Source organism: Uranotaenia lowii, chromosome 2 (assembly GCF_029784155.1).
Source record: "Uranotaenia lowii strain MFRU-FL chromosome 2, ASM2978415v1, whole genome shotgun sequence".
NCBI lineage: Eukaryota > Metazoa > Arthropoda > Insecta > Diptera > Culicidae > Uranotaenia > Uranotaenia lowii.
Genome location: NC_073692.1, coordinates 198,975,194 through 198,998,244, shown reverse-complemented (window position 1 = coordinate 198,998,244; position 23,051 = coordinate 198,975,194). Strand labels below are relative to the sequence as shown.

At 35.4% G+C, this 23,051-nt stretch overlaps 1 protein-coding gene across 1 annotated transcript; it reads left to right on the top strand.

The window, feature by feature from the left end:
• The first annotated feature begins 1,076 nt into the window (after nt 1-1,076).
• On the top strand, nt 1,077-7,452 carry LOC129745401 (transcription factor glial cells missing-like). Its single transcript, XM_055738466.1, has 3 exons — nt 1,077-1,593; nt 5,104-5,680; nt 5,747-7,452. Exons 1-3 carry the CDS (start codon nt 1,583-1,585, stop codon nt 6,803-6,805), a joined length of 1,647 nt encoding a protein of 548 aa, XP_055594441.1. The 5' UTR covers nt 1,077-1,582; the 3' UTR covers nt 6,806-7,452.
• Nucleotides 7,453-23,051: the final 15,599 nt, after the last annotated feature.

Here is a 23,051-nt window from a genome sequence, read left to right as displayed (position 1 = left end):
TTGCATCACAAATTGGGCTATACAATGGTATTTATGCAGAATATTTGGTAATGCAAACGGTACTTTTAGACACCATTTAAAGCTTATTTACAATTTTTCAAGTAAAAGGTATTTACTTTTTTTTAATTTTATTTGGAAAGTTATGATTTCCGTTGAAAACTCACATAGTTACGAAGCTTTGAAATATGTTTTATTTTATTTCTAAAAAAAAACTGAATCTAAATCGAAAAATTGAAAATGTTAGAAATTTGAAAAAATACATGTGTTTTAAAGTCGTAAAAATGAATCAAACTTTCAATTTGAGAAAATCTGAGGCCCCCGGAGCAAAACCGTCAGATAAAAATTCTCAAGTCAGTGATTGTATAAATATTTGGCTCACCTCTTCGATGAGCTGAATATTCGATTTTCGATAATGTTATTAGTTATTGAAATCAAAGCAGAGTGTTGTCTTTTATTTATCTGGATTTTTTTTTTCGAAATATGTAGGTAAATATTTGCCAGAAGGGAAAAGTGAGACAAACAAGGAAAAGTCTTTACAAAATAGCTAAACATTACAATGCATCAACTTCCATCATTATGTATGTATCTCCAAGAACATTGTTAGATCATAGACCAAGACCGTACATAATCTGCTTCAATAGAAGAGCACAATCATTCAAATGCATTTCCTCCAATGAGAAGTAGTCTCTTCTCGGTTTCGGAAAAGCGCTGATTGGTTCCTCGCACCAAATCGACACGGAGGGTGGAGCCTAACGGCACATTGCTTTGAGAGCGCGTTCTGCGTTATGCTCTCTCTACCGAGCTCACGGTCACGGTGTACAAATGGTTGATGATGATGACGGGCGATGATGACTTCGCCAGCGAGAGGCGTTCAATGATGATCGTTGTTCGTTTGGAAAACGTTCGGGTGGAAGAGTATTTGATGGTTTTCCACCCAGCTGTAGGTCGTCGTAGGGGGTAGTTGAGAGAGTCCTGATGACGGTTTTATGATCCGTCTCGCGGTGGCTTTTCTTGTTTTCGTGCAGAGAGGATGTCGAAAGTGACTTTCGATCTCATGGTTCAGTTACCGTTGCGCAGTTCACCAAGTCGGATGTGTTTTTTCTTCGACTCGTCGGAACGGAGCCTATTCGTAGGAACATCTAAAAACAGGAAGATCAATCCAAAGAGATTCAGTGAAAGCAATTTTCTGTTGATATTTTTTTCGAATTTGGTGAAAACGTTGGAAAAAAGTACAAACAAGAGTGTTTTAATAAAAACAAAGTGTCGCGATAAGAAACAAACAACATCCAAGAATTAGCAAAGACGCGACAAATGGTTCGTTTTGGGTGAATGGAATTAATTTGTGTCCTCGTCGTTGTTGTCGTTGGTTTTGGCAAACATTAGTTGATCGCTGGCTTCAAGTAAAGTGGAGATATGAACGTGAACAGTTGTGGACCTTGGATGGTGGAATTTGATTAAAGAATTTAAATTAAATTAACTATAAACTGTGTGGGTGTGCAAAAAAAAACCTCGAGAAGTGGGGGTGTGGATCAAGAGTAAATTAGCTTTGCCGATACAATTCATACCCAAAAGGATAATCAAAATGGTGATAGTGTAAGTATTCATTGTTGAAATTTTTAAAATACATTTTTAGGATTGATTTGTAGGAGATTGTGCAAATAATATTTTCAACCAAAATATAAGTGTGTAAGTAAATAAATTTACATTTTTCTGAATAGATCACAAATTAATTCTTTTTCTGGAAACTTGAATTCACATCATCATAAGCTCGATAATAACAAAATCACGTATTAAATTAAAAAATATGCTTTGTTTTTAAGGTTTTCTAAGTTTTTAGTCTTTCAATCATTTATAGAAATGAAATATTGTCTTAAAAGTGTATTTCTTGAGACCATTGTACTACAATTGTAGCATTACTGATAACATAAATTTCGTCATTTTTATGTTTTATTGTAACGAAACAAAATGTAATTATTTTAAACAACTAGATTATGATCGAAACATGAGGTTTTGATCCAATAAAAAATGAATGAAACAAAAACCATTGTTTCATAAAAAAAAATGAACAAAACAAAAATATTTCGTTGAGAGAGTTGAACGGTAGAGTCAGTCAAATGTAGACAAGTTTAAAAATGAGTGTTTTCCATTTTTGTCCGTTATAGGACAATAATAATGATCACTCGTTGAATTCAACACTGACTGCCAAACACTGAATATTAGTTAGAAAAAGATCAAAATAATTCAGTGAATAGACCTAAAATATCAAAAAAAAATAAAACTGGAGTAAATATATGAGCCAATCAGCATGTCTAGCAGCATGAGTATAATCACTTTTTAAGGATATTTTCAGTTTATGTCGAAACAATTAAATAACTTATTTACCATTCTCCTTATTCAAATTTCAACATTTTCTGCATGAATATTGTTTAAAAGTTTTTTTTCATTGAAAACTTTCAATTAAGAACATAAATTAGACTCAGCACGATGATATTTGATTGATCCTTTTTGATAAACTGAACAACAAACAACAAAAAATGGGCATTGGTAATCATTCTAAAGTTATGATGTGAAACATAAGAATACACAAGAAATATGGAATATTTTAGAGTTGGCTACCAGACAAATTTAAGTTTTATCAGAGGCTTGAAGAGCCTTATAAAACTATCTCTGTTACTAGGGTTAATAAACTTCGTTCACAAAATTAATGAACTGATGTTGTTTAAATATTGATGAAATTGAGAAAAAACAGTTCATACATAGAAATAGGCACATAAATAGCATTCTGGAATTTGAGGGTTTTCCACAAATCAATTTCAATTATTTTCGAATAATACTAGTTACACGTAAATTTTTTTTTGAAATATTAAGATGAACAGAAAAGTATAATATCAATGAAAACCTTCACTAAAGCACATCTAATTTTCGTATTTTTTCCCGGATTTTACCAAAAAAATGCCCTCAACTACGCACAAAGAATTTTTTAACACCAATAATGCAATCAAATTTAATCGTTTTCAGAAAATATAAGAATGATATACCGAAACATGATAACGTAAACATAATTTTGGAAAACAATGATCGGATATTAAATGGTTTTCCACTTAAAAAAATCTGATGTGAAGGTGATATTTTGCAATTGACGTAGCAAATTTTACAACGTTTACGTTAACATCGCATTTATTGTAATTTTCAAATTAAAATTTTTCATTTATGCTTAAAAGTAAACAACAACTTACCATGCATAAATGATTCGATTCAAATACCAAATACCAAAATTAACTTTTTTCTATTTAATTATCGCTTCTTTTTCTATTATTTGATAAAAGTAAAAATGCTTTATTCTAGCTTAGGATCTGGATTTTGGGTCTGGATCTCGATTAACATTTGTAAACCTTTTAATATTTTTTTTTATGTGACTCCACATTGATCGATAATGCCTGTTTATCGGAAAGTTTTTCAAAGCTCCAATTTTTAATTAGTTTTTTGCAGACATTATTTTTTTTTTAATATTTCTTATGTGATTTTAGTTGAGAATTATAAAGATTTTTTTTGCAAATCTTCCAGTTTTATGATAATAAAATATTTTGAGTGTTCCAATTTTAAGTATTGGGAAAGAGAAAAAATAATAAACTGGTTTGAGAATGTTTTATTTTGTTTACTATACTTAATTTATGTATAACGGTACGGAACATAACACAAACACAAAGTATCGTAAAACATATTGTTGACGGTTTTTTTTACAAAAAATTGAAAAAGTATGAGTACCTTAACTTTTTAAGCACGAAAACTGAAAAATACTTTGTCGTCTAGAATTTTAAAGCACAGTTTTACTTTCTGAACATGTCAAATTGAATAGGTACTTTTGAAATACAAAATCGATCCAGTAGTCGCTACTTAACTTTCAGATCACAACAGACTTTGCTTTTTTTGCTAAGAAGTTTTAAAATTAAATCGGTTCAGTAATCGCTAGTCAACATTCCATTGTGAAGTTGATTAACGTTAAGTTTGCTACAGATTATCATAAAATGTTGCCTTTTCATTTTTTTGATGTTAATATTTTGTTCATTTATGATTAAAAAGTAGTTAAAAGTAAAATTGAAGAAGAAGAAAAAAAAAACAATGGATTGATCTCGCCAAAAACTACCGAAGCTTAACGCAGTTACAAATATGATGTTTAATCCATGCCATTTGGGTCCTTTTTCCAGCTTGGATGCCATTTTTTGTGGACTTCAGGAAACTTCAGAATTTTGCTGACTGTAGCACGAACTTCTTCAAAAGAGCCTTGTACAATTCCAACTTGTTTCTTTCACATAAACGGTTTCTTTGGAGAACTTTGAACACTTGAATTGAATTCGATTGTTAAAAATTTGATATTTTCCAAGAAATTAGTATAAAATTTGCGGGGCCGAAAAAGCGCGTGATGACAGTTCGGCATACGCCTACTCTTCCTGAGTTAAATTTATTTTAAGATGTCAACCTGAAAATATTGTGATTTCATGTGATAGTCAAACAGATAATTGTAAACGTATGATAAAAACTTTACAAATATCAATTTAACCGTTATTAAACGCCCATAGACTGTTTCCAATGCCGTCTGATGATATTATCAAAAAACTAAAAATATGAATTCGAATTAATTTTATTTTGTTAAGCAGATATTAGCTGTTTAATGTTTGGTTACTAATAATTGTGTCTGATCCATGATTGTGAGGGGTTGTAGATTTTTTTAATACCATAAAAAAGCGATCCAGAACAATAATATAATATAATTTATGCTGATAGTGTGAAAGCATCTAACATGTTGTGAAAGAATACACTAATAATACTAGGTTCTTTGCCTGATTGGACAACGGAAAGAGTCGCGCAATTATATTTGGTATTTTGAAACATTCTGTTTGGGAGAAGAAACATTGAGAACCATTTTTCATCAATAGCTTTTCTTTCGGCAGATTTCTTTTGAATTTGGACTTAACTTACGCTAACGTTCACCCATTGCAATTTCCTTAAATCCTTTTCAATCTTAAACTTTCTCATATAATCACAAAAGAGGCTTCTTACTTGCAAACGTTTCTAATCAGAATATTGTTTCTTTTTCTTCTCCAGGCAATCAAACATCATCACATCGAACAGTTCCGGCCGACTGGGGCTCGAATGGGACATCAACGATCCAAATGTGCCGCCGGTAGGCGAAGCAGACCTAGAAGAATTCAACGAGTGGGCCGACGGCCACTGCCGGTACATCTACCGCTCCATGGATGATTCGGCCAAACGACACTCCTCCGGCTGGGCCATGCGGAATACCAACAACCACAACGTCAGCATCCTGAAGAAAAGCTGCCTCGGGGTGTTAGTCTGCTCGTCCCGATGTGTCCTACCCAATGGGGACAAGATAACTCTGAGGCCCGCCATCTGCGACAAGGCCCGACGGAAGCAGATTGGTAAAGCCTGTCCCAATCGCTTGTGCGTGGGAGGTGTTTTGGAGATTCTGCCTTGCCGGGGCCATTGCGGATATCCGGTAACGCATTTTTGGAGGCACACTACTAATGCCATCTTCTTCCAAGCCAAAGGCGTGCACGATCACCCGAAGCCGGAATCAAAGTCGTCGGGAGAAACTCGCAAGATGCTGGGCATCGGTCGACGGGAGCGAGTCCTCAAAGCTATTCAAACAAAAGTTACTAAGGTAATTTAATAGAAAATGTTTTGGCAAACGGCTTGAAAACTAAAAATGTTATTTTTTCTTTCACAGATCACCAGTACAAAATCTACCAAAAAAGTGAACAAACAGCTTCTGGAGTCCGGGAAATGTTTGTCAACCAGTCCGTTGGCAGCCAATCGATTGGGATCAGAAACCACTTATACGATCACATTCCCAAACAGCTACAAATCAAACAGTCCTAGCAATTATCCCGGTGGACAAATTAATCAATCGATTCAGCTACATTCGACGACGCCGACGACTCAGGACTACAACCAGTCGTCGTACTATTACGAAAACTCCAATTTCATCCATCCGGAGGAAATTTTCCAGCTAGATCAACCAATCCGACCGATCAACAAGTACCCCAATGGAAGCTCCACGACCAGTCTCCACTCGCTTGGCAGTTCTCCTCCAACTGTGATGGACATGGAAAGCGGCAACATCTACAAGAACCCACTGATCAGCCCGAGCTACAACAGTCGGTTCTTCGACTGTGTCAAATACGAAACGAGCAGCACCGATACGGATACCGCTAGCCTAACGAGTGGATCCAGCGTGTTTGACGACTTCTCCTACTACTCCAGTCCCCAAATTGATTATCAACACAGTGGCGTGGTCGCAAACAACAATAACAACAACACCACCCTACCCGATATGAACAAGATGAACCTGCGTCTGTGCGACGACATCAATTCGTTTTTTATTGGCCAATCGAGTTGCGTGACGCAGACCAAGCAAGAGACGCTAGATAACGCGACGTCCAATCAACTCGAAAGCTATTGCTACGAAAATTACAGCAATTCGGGCTCCCCCAACACTTCGTCGCTGATGATTTCGCCGTACGGTGGTGGGGCTAACTGTGGCAGCAGCGGGGATAACTACGTCGAACCGGCGACTGCGGGGACGAGTGGAGATGCGCTAGTTCCCTCAAATGTCGAACCTCTCGGTGCCGTAGACAACTGGTGGAATGGCAGTAATTATTCGGCGACGGGTGGATGGAATCAGATCGATCACGCCTCTAATAGCGCTCATCAGTTGCAACATCACCAACAGCAGCAACAGCATCCCTACTATCTGATGGAACAGTCCGTAGACTATCTAAGCTAAAGACAAAATCACCAACCACAGTGTGGCCGAAAGCTCAATGATGTGCTCAAGGATTAGAGCATTACTTAAAGCAGGCAAACGGCGGCGATTAAGACTTGACAAATTGTTGTTGAATTAATCCGGAGCACCGAGTAGAAACGAAGACCGCGTTCACTATGGCAAAGGCCTTAGTTGTTGTTGAGTTTCATGTTTGTTTGCCCCCCCAACAATCTAACATTAATTAAATCCACTTCAGCGTCCCTTCTCGGTTTATTTTCATCCAGGGAACTCATTAAGTTTCTCAACATGTGAATTAATCAAACGTATCTTGATACGATGTATCTGTGAACGATGATGATGACTATGTTGATGGTGTAGCACAAGACTTATACAAATTAATGCGTTTTATTTTTACACTATCTACAATAAGAAAAAAAAACAAACTAGTTCTCTACGATAAAGATATTATTTGCTTCTTTCTCACCAGAAATTTGTATTTGAGATAATTGTAAGTAGACGAGCGCTCGATCTCCGGCCGAAGGCAAACCGAAGGCTATATACATACATCACACCCACTATGTAATGCGATATTTTATAAGCGGTTATTATGATGCTTGTGTTTTGTTAAAACAGTTCTAGTCATATGTATTTTAATAAAGAATAAACGATGTCGTATATAATGAAAAAAGAATCACATTCGGTGTTTTAATTTTTTTTTTTCACATTCTATTGGGATCCTGGGTAATTTGTTTCGAATGAAAGAGTTTTGTAGTTGTTTGAAAACCCATACATAAGCTTGTCAGATTGCCCGGTTTTATCCGGACTTGCCCGGATATTTTGTACAAAATTCAAAATCAAAACCATGTTCTGTTATGGCTCGATAAAACTTTCGCACAACTGTTAGTAAGGCCTATAATTGAACAGAAAAAGAACACTTTCATTCGGGAACTCCTTTTTTTTTATCAATTAAACAGACTGATTTCCGAAGATTTTGACCATTGGACTTTGTTGGATTCCCCATTTATACCAAACCATCGTGTCTTTTGAGTGGTGAACTGGTGCCAAATCCGAAGAAAATAGTACGGGGTAATCATGTTTGCGGATCATGGGAAGCAGGCTACAGTTCAGGCACTCTCGGGCGTAAACAGCTGTATTCATTGTGTCAGTGTTCACAAACGGCTCGAAACGCATGCCACACTTACCTATGGCTTGAAAAACTATTGCATTTTATTTTTTTGGTAAAAATTGATGTCTTCGTCTCGTCAACACTTTGGCCAGCCCAAACAATCTAAAACTGGTCACCCGGAAGCGTTTTGTAATCAAACTTGCAAAAATTTTCGTTTTCGATGACAAACTCGCACACGCACAGCAGTTGATCATGTAATTTACGAGCTCTTAATTTGGACCCACTTTTTGGCCACATCCCGAACTGAGGCAGTCATCTTATTGGCGTAAGCACGCATGACTTTCCGGTCCAAAGTTTTGATCACTGCTTTCCTCTTCATATTTCCGAATCAAAATTGGGACCGTTCCAATGCGTAGGGAAAGGGCATAATATGCACTCGCGGCATATTTAGCACTTCTCTTTTCTACGAAAGTATGAATTTTCTCAAATATATTTTCATGAGGAACAGTTGCAGTTCCAATAGTATTAATTTTTCAGCAAATAAGAAATCACCTTATCATCTTTACCGAAATATTTAATAAATTATAATGTTTAAGCACCGGGAAATAAGCTCTTCATCTTAATCTATAAGAAACGCGCTGCAACATGATGCAGGGATAGGTGGGGTAATTATGAACAAAATTTCTTCATTTGGCACACTTACAGCCACCATATGTTTATTTCTGATCATAAATTCTGAAAAGCTGCCAACAATGAATGTTTCCGTGCTCTTCATCATTCTGTAGAGCAACTTTTTTTTGTCGCAACTCACGTCCTTGAGACGTCTTTTCATATTTACTCCACTGTCAAGGGGGTAATTATGAACACGGATTACGAACTTGGTATAATTTTTTTTTTTGAAAAGTTACAGTAGTTATGTAGTTTTGTAAGAAATTTCTTACAAAGGGGAGAAGGGGGAAAGGGCCCAGCAAACATAAATCGCATTAAAATGATAACTCAAGTCATTAAAAACGTTACTGCGAATCGTAATTCCATCTAACGCTAGTAAAAGGTCGTAACAATCGTTACTTGAAGTTGGATTAGATGGTTTAAATCGGATATGATAAAAAGTCCGCCATGTTTGCAGATTTTGGAGACGATTTCGTTCCTTTGCTTTCTCCCGCGTGGGTCAAGTGAGAGAACAGCTTTGTTGTACTCTCTGCGACCATCAGTGCAACCAGATTGCTAAACATCAGATGGTGTATTTGCGAGATTAGCCCAATAATCATTGTCGCTGGCAACAGTTCGCGTGCGTTGAGAGAAAAAAAAACTTGTGCTCTCTTGCATTCTTTCAGTATGTATGAATATGGTGTCGAATATCGTCCAAATCGTATACTCTTATTGCTTAAGCCAGAAGATGAAAATATGAATGTACATATATTGCCTCCACTTTGGTAGGTAAATGCTGTTTTTTCGAGTTTCATACGATCATTCTATAATGTATATGAGACGTTTAACAAAGTTTTTGAGAAATATACCTACGAAAATGTTTGGTGGGGGGTCTGGAAATGCTTGGGTAAATAGTGAATGGCCCCTAAGTTAATGAATAAAACATTTGACCATCAAAACGCCAAAGAAATGTCAGGAAATGAAAAAGAACATGTGTTCATAGCTACCCCATAGGACGCAAACTATGAGGTAAATACAAACACTCATCTGTGAATCAGTGCGAATAAAAATTTTCAAATTTCTTCAAAATCTAAACAAAGCATCATAAACTAGATGTAAAACAGGTGATAACAATATTCCAGCTGGATTTCCTATGATCAGATATTCAAAACACTGAACTTTTTCGAAATCGATTTCCGTTTCACGGGGTAATGGTTTTTTAAAACATCTAAAATGATATCATTAGGATTTGAAAACAGCTCGGAAACAGCTCACAGCTATCAATTGGATGCCACTTTTTGAACTTTTTGAACTTTAATCGGGGCGTATAGAGCACAATTGATCGGGGCGTATAGAGCACAATCGGGGCCAGCTGGACTAGATTACATCTGACGTTTTAGCCTATTGGTAAGGTGTCGGAGAGGTAATCAAAAGACTCGAGTTCGATTCCTGGTCCAGGTGATTTTTTTCATGATCGATTGTTTTGATTGTTGCATTATACGGCTAGTGGCATCATCGGCCAAACAAAGCACCAGAAACATAATGTATGAGTGTGTGTGAATTGTTTGTACTTTACAAGCAGACAAACAGCAATAACAGATGCTATGTTTGATGGATCTACGACTCACCGTTTAGTGCAAAATGCATCGGTCATGAATGGTGAATGAAAAAAATCACCTTGACTTCACAGTATTAAATGATCTTGTACATTTACATGTTTTAACCTGCAAATATTGGAACAAGTTATTTCTAATGAATTTCATGACTTTAAATTCCCGAATAGAAAATAAAGCCATTGTGAATTTACATAACCATAACAATGAAACCGTTCCGGTTCATTATTCTTTTTAGTTTTTGAACCATTATTTTATCAACTTCTAGCCATCAGCCTTATAACAAAGCATGACGATGATTAAAAAGATATTGGGTACTTCTGTCCATAATGCCATTGCGGGATAAAACGCCAGCGACTATATTTTGATAAATTTTGAAGATTTGCGAAGTTTTTAGTCGATTCTTTTTACTTTTTTTTTTCTTTTTTTATAGGAGTTTAACCCGTTAAGGTCATTCTTCCTCGGATTCTTTTTACACAAATTACTAATACCTTGTAATTTTAATAAAAAATGAATACTAGATAATCATTTAAACAAGAATAAAAATCATATTAAATTTTGTGGTGGCTATCCATCACTTAAGTTGTAAAAAGTGATCAAATGAAATAGGCTTTTACACCAAGATTATTGCTTAAAACATTCTCATCATTGATTTTATTGATTGTTCAAATTATATATTTGAATTATCAATTGATGAAAAACTGTGGTAAATTGTTGTTTTATGGTAAACTAAAGATTACTTAAATTTTAAACATCCGATCAAAATGCCCCCATCAATTTATGGACAAATCGCCTGTGCTGTTCGGTAAGATGTTAACTAAACCACGTGTTTTATCCCACATTTTGGAGTGCATTTTTACCGATTATCGAAATGATATATCGATCTTCTTCTTTGCTTAGCCCAAAATTATGATAATGCATAATAATTATAACTTTCGATCGGATTTAAGTAAAAAACGTGCACTGAAAATCAAATCGGTTCACTAAATTTGTCGCCAAAAGCAGCAGAACATTTTGGTTGAAAATGACACAGTTCAAAATAAAGTCAAAAATTTAAAAAGTTTTCATTTTTTCATTGAGAAATGTTTACAAACCACTGTTTTTATGAGTAGATTAACTTAAAAAAAATATTTTTACAACTTTTTTCGAATCTAATAACAGAATTAATTTATTTTCACCGTAAATATTGTGTTGTTTTTCAGTCGTTTTGATCCAATGTTTTGGAGCATCATTTGCCTACACTGGGGCGTTTAACATCCAATCCAATCCAATCCAATTCAAAGGTTGCTTTTAAAGGCGTTTGTAAAAAATCGATTATTTTCAAAGTTTTTACAATAAAAAGTAATATTACTGACAGAATATGAGTAGAAGATAGAAATACGAAGCACATGTTGCAATGTATTCGGGTATTCCGCATTCAATGTATTCCGCATACTAGGTCATTTTCCTTAGCAGGTGCATATCCCTCCTTACCCTTCATAATGTTCATGTTTACTCGAAATCCACAAGCTCCAGATTTGAAACAGCATTTTCTTTGCACATCAAACCGAACTTGCAGCTAACTAGCCGTTCGGTGTTTGTTTGTTAAACGATCCTGCTATAGGGTGTATCTGAATTTTCGTTTTAGTTTCGTTGGATACTTTTTGGATGGATGTTGTTGAAAACAATTTTTCATTACTATGTTAATCTAGAATGTTTTTCTTGTTATTTCATACTTGTTATTTGTTCGCTGTACATTGAAATCGATAGCAAATTTTGAATAGAGCGAATGCGCCAAATGTATACCAACTGAGTTATCAGCTGGGTGAAAAAGTACGTTCGAAGACCTACATTTTGATTATTCAAAGTTATCTAAAGGATATTTGGTTTATGAGAAATAAAGGAAATAAAATAATATTTTTGTTGGGAGGTTTATGGAGCTGTCAAACTTTGAACGCGTTGTTCTCGAAACAGCGATGTTGGCGCATTCGCCATATTCAAAATTCGATACCGAAATGTTCTATGCAAAATTATGGAATGTGAGATGGGGTGATGAAACTTGTCATCAGGCTTCGGACGCATCCTGAGGCGCGACTCATAAGAGGCAGAGCAGTACCACTCATTGAGGAGGAACTCCCAAACTCCTGGCAGTCGATAACCACTCTTTCTCGCTTCTCTTACCGCCAGAATCGCTAGGAGCGCTAGTCACTCTTTGCTCCCTCGGAGGCTCTGCGCTCCTCCCAAAGAGGCCTCCCTGGGAGAAATAACTTTGCGTATGACGATTCAGAATTGCTTTTCGTTAGGTACATATTTGATTAATTAATTTGATTCAAGTAGCTCACAGCTGCTGGCTGCCTGCTGGGGGTGGCTGTGCGACGATGTAAGCAAAACGAATTTTAGACTATTTTTGTACCTAATAACGTTAACATTATTACTCTAATTTACATTCAATGTTCATGTCATACGATTGTCGAAGTTAAGGCTTTCAGATAATATGTTTTACAAAGAAATTGGCCGGTGTTGAAAGAAGTATTGTAAACAAGAACATCCTGCAAACTTATCAACCTAAATGGTTTTTAAAAACTTAACGTCCACAGATAATCATTTTGCTTTTCAATCAAAAGGCTTAAGGTTGATGGGATGGGATGCTGTAAGTTTTTGTTTTGTTCGAATAAAATTTTATAATTTTCTGTCAAAAATGATTTTAAAACTATAAAGGTGCTGCATACATTTAGGGGTAAAAAATCATCTAGCTTAAATCACAAAAGTTCATGTTATGATAGATGATATTTTGAATTTAACAAACGCGTGAAGTGAACCAATCATAACAGCATATGGAATCAAGATTTAAAAGGTGAATCTTTGATTTGCATTTTAACGAATTTTTAGCCCAGATTGGTAACTGAATTATTCATATATTTATTAAAAAAAATGCTGATTTTCCAAAAAAAAAAAATCACACTAACAGTGTTGATATAGGCAAGGTATGTTATAACGGCATTGCAAAAATATAAATGAAATGTAGGTATATCGTTGGCACAATTTTTTTAATTTGAATTTTTTTTAATGAGAATCAAAATATTTAAAAATCTATCTTACGATGTTAGGAAATTAGTTATCATTATTTCGTTATCGTTAAATGATAACTTCACTACATTATATTCAAATAAAAAATAGCACCTCTTGATGTGGTATACAAATGTAGCATCTAACCCGGCTGTTGCCTAATGCCCCGTTTGACGGTTATTGATGAAATAATAGCTACCCGAAGATAATATTTCAAATTTCTTTACAAACAAGAGGCCCTTCTTGTGCTATTTGACTTGAATTTTGCATGTAAACTTCACATAACAATCTGCTTATTTAAACCACTCTACTCAACAAAATAATCAGCGGGGACACGTCCTACCTTTCGTTATTCATATTAAATCATTTCCAAATGACACCGCCGGCGCAAACCAAAACAAACGAACACGAACCAGCCAGATTCCCAGCTCATAACGTTAGTCTTAAAGCGTTCTCCCAGGGAGCGCTCATTTATCTTTTAAGAGCGGAGCGAGAGGTAAAAAGAACTCCCTAGGAGCATGACATCTTCGAGGCAGATGGTCACTCCTTCTCATTCCTTCACGCCGCTTAAAGAGTGAGAGCAGATTTTAGCTCCGTTGGTGTTTGCTCTCAAATGAATCCGAAGCCTGCTTGTCATTTGTTTGTATGAATATTAAAAAAAATCAAAACTAGTCACTTGTATAAAAATTCACGAACCTGATTTTTTTTATTCACAAGTCAAAAAATAAAGATAAAAAAAGCTTTATTGGGCTGAAACTTTAGTAAAAACAAATTGAGAATATTTTTGATCTCTTTCAGTAAAATTTTATTTAATCCAAAAGTTTAACTACATTTTGTGTCATTCATATTTTTATTTTTAGATTTCATTTCAACCTTATCAGATAGAGTAATTCTTATATTTAAAAAAATATTTAGAATTAGAGACAAGAGATGAACTGTACCTTAAAACAAAATAACTTTTCTGTTCAATAAAGTCTAGAGATTTCTATCGAGTAATATACTATACTTATTTTTTTTTTACAAAATGCAATAAAAATTTTATTTTTTTGATGAACAATTTTAAAAGATTTAACTTTTTTGTATTTGTAAATATTGGCAAACAATAAGACACACCCTGTGCGTAACTGTAAAGCTAGGTATTTTTTTTCTGTGTAGGAATCGAACTCGAGCCTACTGATTACCTCTCCGACACCTAACCAATAGGCCAAATCGTCAGATGAAACAATTCAAGCTGTAGCTCTTTGACTGAGTTGACTTCATCGAGTTGAATTCGTTGCTAGATTTTGCGGCAGAAAATGCTCATCGTGCCCCGATTAATGGTGCTTATACTGCCCCAGTGGGGGTTCTCATTATGCCCCTACTGATTTTCAGCTTTTGGCCAACGTTTTGAAGTTTTAGCTCATTAGGAAATAGACTTTCATAGTGTATGAACAAGAAACAATGACTTTTATAGTGTATGAACAAGAAACAACTCACAAATTATAGCAGTTGTCTATGGTTAAATAAGCGTTCTTCTTAAGGTGGCCATTATGACCTTATCTCCCCTACTTCTTGGGATCAAATGAGACACCTTATATTAGGTTGCCAGAATCTTTTCAGCAAGTATCCGGCCGGACCAACCGGGTAATTTTTATATAAAAACCTGGCAAAATGCGGGCATTCGATTTCAAACTGACGACCATAAATCCGAGCAATATACGGGCAAATTTTGTCAAAACTCAGAAATTCCTCAACAAAATCAAGAAAAAAAATGAAAAAAAAAATTTTTGATTAACCAAATAAGGTGAATAAATCCGGGCAAAATCCGGCCATTTTTCTATGAAATCCGGGCAACCGGACCGGGCCGGACTGTTCTTAAATCTTATATATAAAAATGGAGGCGTTTTCTTTGTAACAACATCACGTATGAATAATCGGTCGTAATGAAGTGAAATTTGGTATCCGATGGTTTTTCGAGTCAGAGATGTATTGTATAATAGTTTCAAGAATCTCACTTTTTATTGAAGGGGTCCCCATACAAAATTATCTCTTTTCCACATCTTATATTTAAAAATGGTGGCGTATTCTTTGTAACAACATCACGTATGAATGGTCGATCGGAATGAAGTGAAATTTGGTATCCGAGGGTTTTTTGGGTCAGAGATGGTTTGTATAATAGTTTCAAGAATCTCACTTTTTATGGAAGGGGAGTCCCCATACAAAATTACCTCTTTTCCATATCTTCTTATATATAAAAATGGAGCCGTTTTCTTTGCAACACCATCACGTATGAATGGTCGGTCGGAATGAAGTGAAATTTGGTATCCGAGGGTTTTTCGAGTCAGAGATGTATTGTATAATATTTTCAAGAATCTCACTTTTTATTGAAGGGGGGTCCCCATACAAAATTATCTCTTTTCCACATCTTATATTTAAAAATGGAGGCGTTTTTTTTATAACAACATCACGTATGAATGGTCGGTCGGAATGGAGTGAAATTTGGTATCCGAGGGTTTTTTGGTCAGAGATGGTTTGTATAATAGTTTCAAGAATCTCACTTTTTATGAAAGGGGGGTCCCCATACAAAATTATTTCTTTTCCACATCTTATGTATAAAAATGGAGCCGTTTTCTTTGTAACACCATCACGTATGAATGGTCGGTCGGAATGAAGTGAAATTTGGTATCCGAGGGTTTTTTGGGTCAGAGATGGTTTGTATAATAGTTTCAAGGATCTCACTTTTTATGGAAGGTGGTCCCAATACAAATTCAACTTTATTTGTTACGATTTCCATAAGAATCTATTCGCAAGCACGATGCAGTTAAGGACGTGTAGATAAAATTAAACATTTATTACGATTTATACTTAAGAAGGTAAAACGAAGTTTACCGGGTCAGCTAGTTACGTATTAAATATTCGGGCAAACCCGGATAAAACCGGGCAATCTGTCAACCTTACCCCATACTAAGTAGGTATTTATCATATAGTCAATCTTTTCTTCTAGTACTTTTTCAAACACCGAATGAAACTTCTTAAAACAAAATTTTTGGCTGGAGATCTACCAAAAGCTTATAAAAAAGCACGTTGCCGAAATTTTTGTGCGTTTCACCCCGCTGTCAGTATTTTGATACCAAAATAAATGAAAATTGGCCTTCGTACAATTCCCTCGGCCCTCTCATCACTATTACCATTTTATTTTCTTTTTTCAAAATCTACCATTTGATAGGGTACCTTGCCATTTATTCTGCACAGATTTACTCTTGGAAAATATCCTCCCTATTTTAAATTTTAAAAATTAATCACAATAAAAATAACACGGAAATTATGTAGAGTAAAAAATGGGACTTTCATATAAAACAACCCTTTTGATTCTAAATGCTTTAATTATATTCAGAGAGGTATTTATTTGTGACCTTTCGAAAAAATAGATATTTTCATATTTTAAAATTTTCACCAAAGGCAAGAATTTTCAAAAACATTCAAAAAAATTTCCTTCGATGCTCAATTTATGAATTGAATAATTAGAATCAATTGCCCGTCCTTCCGAACATCAACTAATGTTCATCTGAGTTGTCCAACTGGTAAAACTGTTTTATTATTATTAAAACTTACTGAAAAACGTCGATAATTTCGAAGAACAATGACCTTATATCAGAACATAGTCTAACCCCTAAATTTTTATAAAATGATATCAAGAGGTTTAATTAATTCCTTGAGTTCAAAATGACATGTTTTCTAACGAATTGAATCGTGATCACAATTTAACACGATCTTATATAATTTCATTTAAAAACTATTTTTTATCCGATGATAGCCTGGTTAAAATGACTTCAAACATTGATTTTGTCCAAAAAATATAAATTTTCGCCTGAACGTAGCTATGACTATTGGGTTGTAAACAAACTTCTAGAATTTTCTATACCAAAAACTGAGAAATAAAAAGTAATATGGCCTAAAAATCGTCAATGAAATTTTTATTCTCTGACTTGCTTGATTTTTGACAAAGCTGAAGCGTCCCTGAATGGAGGATTAAGTATCCTTGAATAAAGGATCATGCCTCCCTCAACTAGAAAAAAATCACTTTTTTGTTTGCTCTACGAAAATGTTTCTAATTCATGTACGAAGTCAAGTATCGTTCTATATTTTGAAGCAAAGAAATTTGATATAACATGCTTTCAGAATCTGTAAAACACGGCGCGTTTATACATAATATTTGATTGGATATTTTTCAAGTCTTGTAAGCGCATCTGTCAGCTGATTAACAATAATTGAGATTCATCAATCATGATAGAAAAATTGCCAGAGCAATTGGAACAAACTGAATAATTTTAAAACACCATCAAATGTAAACAAAGTTTAAAAATCACGCTTGATTTTTTTTTTTCAAACCTACCGTTGAGCAGCCATCCATCAAATCTCGAAGGAAAAGAAAAGCAAAGGACTTCAATGAAATTTTCGGCCATCGTCAGCCAAATTGGTAATAATTGCACGTTGTGGCGGTACAACGTTCTATTAACTTTTCGGGTATTACCTGTCAATTTTGGTTCGCCTGTTTTCTCGGTTGGTGTTTATCCTGTATATGTTGGGAGGCTCACAAAGTGGTAAATTTCATAAATCGCAGGTTTTTTTTCTATTGGCTTGGAGGAATTTAATTTATGTTTAAAACGCTTGATGATTGAATAAAACAAGCTATTTTTCTTTCCATCAGAGATATATTTTTTTTAAGTTCAATACAATTTTTTGCACCCCTATTCCAGTGTGCAGTGATAACGGGGCATTTTCGCTTTCGCTTGTCGCAGATTTCTTACGTATGAGATATGATGATAGCTCGAATCGTTCCAACTCGTCCCGCCATCCATAACAAGCCTTCGGGCCAAGATTCAAGCTCAGGCCGAAATTACAAGACATGCAAGTCGACTTTGCGCACCGGCTTTGCGTGCGTATCTGCTACTCTTCAGGTCTGGGGACGTTGCTACCGTCTCTAGAGGTCCTTTCTTAGGGTATGACCTTTTTGCCCTGCCTTCAGATAAAGGGTTTCGGTGTCGAAAACGGTGCAAAAACAAACACTCATTTTTTTTCGATTCAGAAAGATGAAGTGCTTTTTTTTCTCTTTCGACAAGCTTGTTTTTTCTCTGCCCTCGTACGGTTGGGAAAGAACTTAAACGATTTCAAGACCTGTCGCGAAAAGCGTGATCTGTTCATAAAAGAAATTAAACTGAAGTACGGCACTGTTTGGTTTTTATCTTGAAGGGAAGCTCGTTTAGTATAATTTGGATGTACATGATCTGAAAATTGGCTGCGAACTTAATGAAGTGATTATGTCGTCGTTAACCGGTATTGAAAGCTGAGGAGGGAATCGTTTACGGGAGCTCTTTCGCTAACAAATTGGGGCCGAAGGAATTTTATAAGTTTGTAATTTGTTCGAAGAAATCCAATTGGAATTTAATTTAGGGATAGGCACAAAGAATTGGTCAATCCGCGCTTTACGCTAAATTTTATGTTGGGAAAGTAATCAGAAAATTATATGTAAGGAGAAATAAACCTTTATTACTCAATAAATGTCCGAAACGCTTTTATCATTTTGTAAAATTACACTAGGGAACAGCATTTTTGATGCCTATGTTTTAATTATTGTTTTCAGAAGATTATGGCGTCCTGAGTTCAAATTTGCCAGATTTGTTCATTCAGTTCTAGTTTTGATAATATGGCGTGTGGAAAATTTTAAAATTGACCAATTTTGAGTAAAATAACTGATGAACCATCAAACCATCAAAATTTTTTTAGAAATTTGGTCAAAAACGTCGTATTTTGCGAAATTGGGAATAATAAACAATAAGACAACTTTTATAATTTTTTCTCAGAAGTCAATATTACACGCAATCTTCGAGAAAGTTCATCATTGACTTAAAAACTTTATTTCCAAATCTTTGAAATGTTCTACAGTTTTGCCCAAAAAGTGCTCAAATTGATTTAATGAATTTTTACTCATTTTCCAAAAATATTTCGAAAACAATAGCTTCTTGAAAAAAAAAAAACTAATTACATATCTGGAATCAGTGCTCCCAAATTAGTCTAAATTAGTTCAAAAGTTCTTTGCATCTTGGAAAATGTAAATTTTGTTGTCATGTGTGATTGATACAAACTTACGACTGATTTATGAGTTTGAACCAAGGGCTTTTTGTTAAACTTTCTCTTATGGAAGTGTTTCTGGGGAAGTGAGTATTGTATTTTATAGTTTCAACATAACTAATAACAGCTTCTCAAATTAATGGATTTTTTTTATTTAACCTCATCTATTCAATTTGCTTTTGACATTTGTCAACATTTTGGGTGGAACCAAACTATAATTTTTTGAATTCAAATGTTTTTTCACTTACATCATTGTCATGTTTCTTATACCATTTTTGAAATAATATGCATTGGAAAACATCCAGATTGTGTTCCAGAAAATTTACTTATTCGGATTATTTGATTGTTATATTGGCAAACGTTATAATTTGCAAACTGTGTGGGTCGAGCTCAACACGATGAACGATGAATGAATAGCATGTGCTCTCTATGCAACGGAGCTCACATAGATGCTGCCTATCGCTGGAGTTCACCATCGATGTTAGGCATCGCTGCTGTAACAGGCCTCGTCTATACGTAAGCATCGATGAGGTGATGGCTATTCACTTTGGTAATATGTGGTTTCCACATTTGGCGATCCTTTCCAGGAGTCTATTTTTGGCCAAAATATTTGAGAAAATAATTTCTAATATTAAAATTTAAATTTTCAGTATGGACTAATCCAGTAAATAATTTTCTTGACAGAGGTTTATTCTGAAGAAAATGGCTGATGTGTGTGATTCACGCGAGCCGTGTATGCTGCGCCTGAATGCACGCCGAGTGTGCTGTGCCTGAATGCGAGCCGTGTGTGCTGCGCTTGTTTGCGAGCCGAATGAGCTGCGCCTGAATGCGAGCCGTGTGTGCTGCGCCTGATTGCGAGCTATGTACATTACGCAAAGTGCGAGCTGTGTGTGCTGCGCCGATTGCGAGCTAGATGGACTGCGCATGAATGTGAGGTCTTCTGACTGCAGCGCAAGTTGCGAATTTTGTATGCTGCGCCCAAATGCGAGCCGTTTGTGCAGCGCCAAATCAGCTGCGCCTGAATGCGAGCTATGTGAGCTGCGCGAAATGCAAGCTGTGAATGCTGTATGTGCAGGTGTATGTGCTGCGCATCGAGCTTTATGTGCTGCGCTTTTTTTGGATGTAAGTTGCTGCACCAAATACCAAATGGACTGAGCTTTAGAGCGAGTTTCAGGCGCGATTTTTGTGCTGCACTTAGTGTGAGCTTGATATACTCCGATGAATGCGAGCTAAGTGTGCCCCGTAATGATACCGGTTAAAAGGGATATGCCTAGATGCAAGCTAATCGTTCTGTGCCGAAATTAGATTAGAGAGTGGTGCGCCTGCAAGCAAACTGTGCAGCAGTTTATCTATAGATTAGTTTGCCACGCCTAGAAGCGAGCTCCTTCATATGAACTAAACGTGATGCGCTTCATGCAAGAAAATCATAACTGTACTGTGTTATAATGTTACAAGCGTGCTAACTGGGCTACGCTACGTGCGAAGCAGCAACGTAGACAATCACGCTAACTCGCAAATCTGGATATTGGTAGTCTTTACGTTGAGGAATTGTTCTGTCTGTTATACAATATGCGTATTAAAAAAGCAGAAGTCGCAATAGGTTCTGAGTGATGAATCAATAACATCCTGTGATGTGGATGTGCGCATAAATGCGATATAAAAAGTGCTGCATAGCACGCAAAACAAAGCTTTGCTAGCAAAGTCTAAAACCAGTGGAATGTTTTCTATGCAATCCGTTAAAGCATAATGGAAGAAGTCGAGATGAAACCAATTTTTTTTTTATAATTTTTCTTTCGAGAGGAGGGTGAATGTTTGGGTCGAGCTCAACACGATGAATGATGAATGAATATAGCATGCGCTCTCTATGCAACGGAGCTCACATGGATGCTGCCTATCGCTGGAGTTCACCATCGATGTTAGGCATCGCTGCTGTAACAGGCCTCGTCTATACGTAAGCATCGATGAGGTGATGGCTATTCACTTTGGCATTATGTGGTTTCCACACAAACTATGATTTTTTTAAACTTACTTTCCAGTACACAATGCAATGTTTTCAAGACAATGGCAATGGTCAACTTTTAATCTTTTAGAGTTATAAGCTATCAAACAGTGTAAAAGATAATAAGTTTTTAAACATTTTCCTAAATATAACAAATAACAATAGAATCAAGTTGTTCAATAACCCACAATAACGGTAAACAAAATGTATTATAATAAATTTGTCTTAGAATTTATTGTTTGTATTAAGCATTAGTCTTGGATGAGTTGTGGATAATTTTTTAAATCTAACTTTAATGTGCTTTCTTGTAATTAAGCTTAATTCAATTTAGCTATTTAATCTAGTAATATTGTAATAAAATATGTTAGGGTTTATAAAACGAGAATTCGTCATCTCCAATGGAAATTGTTGAGTTCAAAAACAGTTTAGCCAAAAGCCTTAAAAAGGTACAAATTTATTATTAAGGGGCGGGGGGGGGGGGGGGGGGGGGGGGTTAGGGTCTAACGTGTAAAAAAAAACACCATTTTCACGATTTTTTTCTAGAGCTATCGTTCAAACAAATGTATTCAAATTTTTTGCATTATACAAAGCATTGTTAAAAGAACATTTAGTAATTTTTTCGTAGAAAAATATTGAAAAATGAGCCGGTGACGGAGCACTTTCGAGGATGCCTTTTAGAAAACAGGATTTGCGATGGACTCAGTATCTCAGCACAGAATCATCTGAAGTCAAAAAATCAGAGAAAAATATTTTTAATAGATGTTTTTCTGGACCCCAACGTTTTTATTTAACTTAAAAAATTTTTACGAAATTTGTGTGGCTGTTTGAAGTAAAAACTACGATTTTTCACGAAAAAATCCGCCATTTTTTATCTGTAAAATCTCCCCAAAGTAAAAAAATAAAAAAAAGAAAAACGTTGGGGTCTGGTATTTTATATGTAGAAAACATGTTCCAAATTTGAAAAGAATCGGATAAGTAGTTTTCAAATGACGATGTCCACGGACTTTAAAAATGTGCTTTCGAGAAAAACGCGTTTGAAGTTTCTGCTCTTGCTTTCTTGCAGTATTAGATAGGAGGAGATAAAGGCCTATAATTTCTACAGTTTTGCTTCAATTGACTTGAAAATTTGACACAACATTCTTGAAATGTTTTACAATAAGAAAATAAAAAAATAAAAAAAATCGATTTTTTGAAAGTGTTAGACCCTACAGCCCCCCCCCCCCCCCCCCCCTAAACATACTTTTCAGAACTTTTTGGATGAGATCACAAATTAAACTATTCTTATCCATTTGAATACTACAAATTTACCTATAAAAGTATGAAAACATAATAAACAATTCAGATTTCCAATAAATTGTTCAAAATTTAACAAAATCTTGCATTAAACAAACTTGTACACATTCAATATTGAACAACAAGTCAAGTTCATTGTTTTTGGTGTGTACTTACTGTGCTCCGTTTTTACTGTTTTTTTACCGTGAACTCTTTGGTTTTAACCGTTCCGTCCGTGTCCTGTGTTACATTCTCGTGCTGGTAGTGCCGCGCATAGTGGAATATTCACTGATCTGCCCTCTCCGTGCCGTGAATCCGTCGCCGAAAGTTCGGTTTTTTACACGCCGCTTCGTTGTTTATTTTGTTTTGCTTTGCACTGAACAAAATCGGACTGTTCGATTCTAGTCAAAAGTTAAGGTACCGTGAATTGGATATCATTTTCGTTTTGTTACGTCC

Coding starts and splice junctions, on each gene's coding strand:
- LOC129745401 (XM_055738466.1), top strand. Junction 5,681..5,746: donor TTCAAACAAAAGTTACTAAG/GTAATTTAATAG, acceptor TTTCTTTCACAG/ATCACCAGTACAAAATCTAC.